At 40.3% G+C, this 6,708-nt stretch overlaps 1 protein-coding gene across 1 annotated transcript in view; it reads left to right on the plus strand.

The window, feature by feature from the left end:
* Positions 1-6,708, plus strand: part of MYOCD (myocardin) — a 67,459-nt gene that overhangs the window by 41,983 nt on the left and 18,768 nt on the right. The window contains 2 exon segments of the mRNA XM_008575556.1: positions 799-1,052; positions 1,873-2,026. Coding sequence (XP_008573778.1) covers positions 799-1,052; positions 1,873-2,026 — 408 coding nt within the window.

The raw sequence follows: 6,708 nt of genomic DNA on the forward strand, positions 1-6,708 counted from the left end.
GGTTCCAACTCTTGGCTATTATAAAGAGTGCTGTGATGAACATGGGGGAACAGGTATACCTTCGACTTGATGATTTCCATTGCTCTGGGTATATTCCCAGCAGAGGGATAGCTGGGTCACATGGCAGATCTATCTGCAATTGTTTGAGGAACCTCCATACCATTTTCCATAGAGGTTGCACCATTTTGCAGTCCCACCAACAATATATAAGAGTTCCTTTTTCTCTGCAACCACGCCAGCATTTATCGTTCAGAGTCTTTTGGATTTTGGCCATCCTAACTGGGGTGAGATGGTATCTCAGTGTAGTTTTGATTTGCATTTCCCGGATGCTGAGTGATGTTGAGCATTTTTTCATATGTCTGTTGGCCATTTGTATATCTTCCTTAGAGAAATGCCTACTTAGCTCTTTTGCCCATTTTTTAATTGGGTTGCTTGTTTTTTTCTTGTAAAGTTGTTTGAGTTCCTTGTATATTCTGGATATTAATCCTTTGTCGGATGTATATTTTGCAAATATTCCCTCCCACTCTGTTGGTTGTCTTTCAACTCTGTTAATTGTTTCTTTTGCTGTGCAGAAGCTCTTTAGTTTGATATAATCCCATTTGTTTGTTTTTCCTTTGGTTGCCTGTGCTTTTGGGGTCATATTCATGAAGTCTGTATCCAGTCCTATTTCCTGAAGTGTTTCTCCTATGTTTTCTTTAAGAAGTTTTATTGTTTCAGGGTGTATATTTAATTCTCTAATCCATTTTGAGTTGACTTTAGTGTATGGTGAAAGATACTGTTTCCTCATCCTCTTTGCAGGCCAAGCCCTTGGCTGACAGTAAGAACCGCCACAAAAAGCCCAAGGACCCCAAGCCGAAGGTGAAGAAGCTCAAATACCACCAGTACATTCCCCCAGACCAGAAGGCAGAGAAGTCCCCTCCGCCCATGGACTCCGCCTACGCCCGGCTGCTCCAGCAGCAGCAGCTGTTCCTGCAGCTTCAGATCCTCAGCCAGCAGCAGCAGCAGCAGCAGCACCGATTCAGCTACCCCGGGATGCACCAAGCTCAGCTGAAGTAAGTCAGAGGAGCCCAGGGGGGTGCTGTGGGCAGAAGTTGGGAATGGCTTCTCTCTGTCTGCGGCACATGGGTCCAGCACCTGGGGACCCAGCAAGTCCCGCATTGCACCATGGTTATCCTCACCTGGTATGTTTGGAATATGACTTTATTTAGAAACCGTGCCCACCTTTTCAGGACCCTAAGGCTGGGAGAAAGCAAGTAAATCAATGCCCTTGATAAGAGGCCCCTTTGGGAAAAAGGAAATGGTTGGCACTTCTAAACTGAATTGTGGAATGTGTAAGAATGTGATATTGGAATGGCTCACAATTCCAATATACCTTTGGGAAACAACAGAGCCGAAGAGTTGAATGACAGCCTCAAAGACTGACTCCTGAACCTAGGTTTTGTGACCACATGGCTAGGCCACCTTTTCAATGGTCAATATCCTCACCTGTCAAGTTGAGATGTGGGTTCCCTCACCTATCTCTGGTCACCCTCAGATTATGCTGGCAATTATGCTGACTGCTGAACACATTCGAGCTTCACAGGGCATGCTCATGCCTCCCCAGGGCAGTGCATCTGCTGAATCATAGGTGGGCGTGCACTTTCCAATATGCCAAAGTCTCTACCACTCCCTCCTGTTGCCCCAAAATGAAGCTTGAGGTTTACTTGTCACTCGTTGTCCAGCCTGCATTGTTGTCTTCCCCCGACATACCACATTCTGCTGACTTGCTACCTGCCTGATCCTTACAGGCAATGACTTTGTGATCTGATCTAAATGCAAGATACCCCAGCTATATCTGATCATATTTTAAGTGCCTCTTTGTTTGCTTTTTAGAGAACCAAACGAACAGATGGTCAGAAATCCAAACTCTTCTTCAACACCACTGAGCAATACCCCTTTGTCTCCTGTCAAAAACACTTTTTCTGGACAAACTGGTGTCTCTTCTCTCAAACCAGGCCCACTCCCACCTAACCTGGATGATCTGAAGGTACAGGATTTAACATGATTTTCTTTTTTCTTTTTTTTTTTTTTTTTACAAATACAGCAATGTATTGTTAACAGCATCTTTGCCAATTGATTTCTTCAGTAAAAAAGTGGAAGGGGAGAGGAGTATGGAAGAGACTCAAGGTGGTGAGAGAATGTGTGCTGCTGTGTTTGAACACCGCAGTATAGCAGAAGACTCAGCTTAGCTTTCACAGGCCATGTGACCTCGGCTAGTTTCTACATTTCTCTGCTTCTCAGATTCCTCATTTGCATAAATGAGTTGTGAGAGTTAAAAGAATAGTACATGTGATAGTACAGGGAGTAGGTGTGAGATCGATATAAGCTTCCAGAATGTTCTAAACCAGTGGTAAATTCCATGATGAACTTTTACAAATCTCTGGTGAAATGAGAAAAATAAGAACCATGTAAAGAGCTTTTTATAAATCAAAGTGTGTTCCACATGTCTGACTAACCTTCATTCGATATATATTTCCTCCCAATGCTCTGAGTTTTAAAACACCCTTTCCTTTAGGAAATGATGACGGTAGTGGATGGAAGTTGAGTGGTTTTGGTTGGGTTTTAATTTCCCTCTTTATTAAATAAGGATCTTAGTCCTTATTGAACAAGATAAAATGTTGGTAACCTGATGTAAATAACATGATTTATTTATTTATTTATTTATTTATATTTTTTTTGTCTTTTTTCGTGTCCGGCAACGGATCGCAACCCTCAGCGTTGCGCCTGTACCGGACTTATTTTTATTTATTTATTTTTGTCTTTTTTCGTGTCCGGCAACGGATCGCAACCCTCAGCGTTGCGCCTGTACCGGACTGGACCGGCAACGGGATCGCAACCCTCGGTGTTGTGCCCGCACCTCGCTCAGCCAGTGAGCGGGAACCGGTTTGTATGTGGGATCCGAACCCTCGGCGGGAGCGCCGCCGCGCTCCCAAGCGGCGCACTGTAGCAGTGCGCCACCGGGCTGGCCCCTAAATAACATGATCTAAAACAACATACTGTTTTGTGAAATCCCCAAATCTGGGAACTTGTACCCTGAAGCGTAGCCGCACCTTGTTAAATGATACCTGCGTGCTAGCAACTTACCCTGGATCACAGACCAGGTGGAACTCAGTTCACAGAAATGACATTGAACTTTAAGTTGAACCTGATATGTTTCAAAACAATTTTCATGGCTGGTATATTTCAAAGCAATTTTCAGGGTTGGTATATTTCAAAGCAATTTTCAGGGTTGGTATATTTCAAAGCAATTTTCAGGGTTGGTATATTTCAAAGCAATTTTCAGGGTTGGTATATTTCAAAGCAATTTTCAGGGTTGGTATATTTCAAAGCAATTTTCAGGGTTGGTATATTTCAAAGCAATTTTCAGGGTTGGTATATTTCAAAGCAATTTTCAGGGTTGGTATATTTCAAAGCAATTTTCAGGGTTGGTATATTTCAAAGCAATTTTCAGGGTTGGTATATTTCAAAGCAATTTTCAGGGTTGGTATATTTCAAAGCAATTTTCAGGGTTGGTATAGTCATCCATTATTCACAATATAACAAAAAAAGATGAATGTACTGCTGTTCAGCTTCTCCAAGGTGTGGATACAATTCAATTCTTCACCACGTTTTCAGTGATGACACCTTTTTACCTGGTTTCTACCCACACCTATGATCTTCCACAAAGAACCTTATAATTTTTCCCCATAGTCTTCATGGTACCAACTTATGGCCCTTCCTCAGCCCTCAGTCCTCATCACCCTCAGTCCCATTCTCAGTCCTCAGTCATCATTTTCTTGGGGCAGAAGGTAGGGTTGGGATTATTTCAAATTAAGAAAATTCCATGGCTGCCACTGCCAACACCAGTAAATAAAATGTATCGTTGGTCCTGATTTCAAATGTTCCTCTATTTCTTCCATTTGGACTTAAAATGTTTCGGTTTTGTTAGGCTTGTTTCAATTTGGCATCCATAAACCTAGAAGAGGATGCCAAGCTTACGATAATGGTCTCTGGAGCCATGGGTCACCCACCCTCCACTCCCCAAATCATAAATCCACAGAGATCAAAGCAGGCCATCTCACCTTGAAAACATTATACTTCACTTAGCAGAGTTTCAGTCTGAGATGGAGATGAACGGTTGTGATGATTGCATGACATTGTAAATGTACCTAATACCACCGAACTATGCACTCCGCATAACTTTATGTTATGTTTATTTTACCATAATAAAAAAAATTAAGTAGGCTATTTCTGGATGGGTGCCCTGGGTCAGGTAGGACTGGAGATGCCTTAGCCCCAGAGAAACATGGTATAAATATGGAGGTGCCATCTGTCAGAGTCCCAAAGGTGGTTCTCTGTACGTGCACATGCTCAGAATCATCGGAGGGTGACCACCATAATAATTAGAATAGGTACAAGGAGATGACAGTGATGGTGGTCTTGGTCTGATGATTTTACTTTGATCAATGAGCTTAGTCTGATGAGTTTACTTTGATCGATGTGCTTGGTCTGATGAGTTTACTTCGATTGAACATCNAAAAAAAATTAAGTAGGCTATTTCTGGATGGGTGCCCTGGGTCAGGTAGGACTGGAGATGCCTTAGCCCCAGAGAAACATGGTATAAATATGGAGGTGCCATCTGTCAGAGTCCCAAAGGTGGTTCTCTGTACGTGCACATGCTCAGAATCATCGGAGGGTGACCACCATAATAATTAGAATAGGTACAAGGAGATGACAGTGATGGTGGTGGCAGCTACCATTTTTGAGTATAAACTATCAGTGAGCCATTCTCTATAGATTTGCTTTTATTTTCACCCTGTAAAGTAAATTTTATCTTCCCAATTTAAAAAGTGAAAATAAAAAACAGACTCTTACAGAGGGTAAATGATAGGCACGTTAACCAGCTTATCAATGACAAAACTGGGGCGTGAACTTCAGTGACTGATTTCAAGGGCTTTGCCATTTTCACGAGTTGAGAATGGAAAGGGATAAACCTCGGCTGGACTTGACCACTAACTGTGTGGGGGGGAGAGGTGTCACCTGAGTTCCAGGGGAGTTACACCAATGGCAGAAACAGGTTAGAATGAGGAGCTGATCTGAAGGGACGGTGGCAAGGTCACTCAGTTTGGGAAAGTTGAGTGGCAGGTACTGGCAGGATCACTGAGAGAAAAAGCCTTGCCAGTGTCTATCAGTAAGAAATAAGTCAACTAGTTCAGCCCAGCTGTGCAGTCAGGGATCGGAACAGAAATTCTAGCAGTTGAGACTAGAAGAGTAAATGAAATTGAAGGACAGCAAAATGGAAGGAGTGGGAGGGAAGGAAGGAGANTAGAAGAGTAAATGAAATTGAAGGACAGCAAAATGGAAGGAGTGGGAGGGAAGGAAGGAGAGAAGAGGAACTTTAAAAAGCACATGATGCAACCACATTTTGAGAGAGGAAAACATAAGAATTTAGAAAGGTGAGCCCTCAAAAAATGAATCAGAAAGGCAAAAAGCAAAGGTGACGTTTGCAAGAAATGTTCATGTTTTGCTACATGTAAATAAAAGGAAAAGAGCACTGAGAAAAGAGCTCGATCTCATTAAAAAGTTATTAATGGTTTTAGCACAGTGTGTATATATATATTTGCATCCTGTTTCTAAATAACTAGAGAGCAACAGAGATTGGGGGTATGGGGGAGGCGAGAGGAAAAACGAGAGAGAGAGAGAGAGAGAGAGAGAGACATGGACTGGGAGTTTGAAAACTGGAAGGATATTTAATGGATATTAAGAAATAATTGTTCATTTTTTAAGGTGTGATAATGGTATTGTATCTATGCTTTTTTTCAGAAAAAAAGCACTTGTCTTTTAGAGACAGATATCAAAACATTTGCAGATGAAATTATATGATTTCCTTCAAAATAACTCAGGAAAGCATATGCGTTTTTCCATAATAGATGCTTTAAAACATTATCAATGACGAAAACATCAGTGAACGCAGGAAAGAGGTGTATATAAACCTTTGTCCCAATCAAACCCACAGAGCATGGCATTCTGAAATTTAAGGTCAATGGAACCCAACAAGTATTTATTTTACTTTGGAAATGAGCTGCATTATTTAATAATGTACTTTAAATTATTCAGTACCAGAACAAATTCTAAAAATAAATGTAGAACTCATTAATTTTAAGAAATTCAAAATTTAAAAAATTATGTGTTGCCATTTTGCACTTTTTCAAACCAGCAAATCTAAAAGAAGATGATAAAACAATGGCAGCAAGACTGTGGGGAAAATAGCATATTTATTGCTAGTGTAAGTTGATACAATCCTTTTTTGATAACTTTTAGCTGATTGTGAAGTAATATATATTCACTGCTAAAATATGATAGTGTATAAAAAAGTAAACAGTATTTTAAAAGATAATTAAGACACAGAGAGAATTACAGATTATATTTCCTTCTAGACTTAAAATGCATACGAACATATTTTGTTTTAAAATAATTATGTGTACATAATTTTCTGGCATGTTTCTTTTCTTTAACACATCATGAACATTTTTCATTGCTTTTAATATTCAATACAATTTTTATCTTTAATAGCAGCATATTATTACACCACCTAGTTAACATTCCACTGTTGGACATTTACATAGCTGCCAAATTTTTGTTATTGAAAATACAACTTCATTGACCATTGTATATATATTTATTAATTCT

The sequence above is a fragment of the Galeopterus variegatus genome, unplaced genomic scaffold (assembly GCF_000696425.1).
Source record: "Galeopterus variegatus unplaced genomic scaffold, G_variegatus-3.0.2 Scaffold1206, whole genome shotgun sequence".
Lineage (NCBI taxonomy): Eukaryota > Metazoa > Chordata > Mammalia > Dermoptera > Cynocephalidae > Galeopterus > Galeopterus variegatus.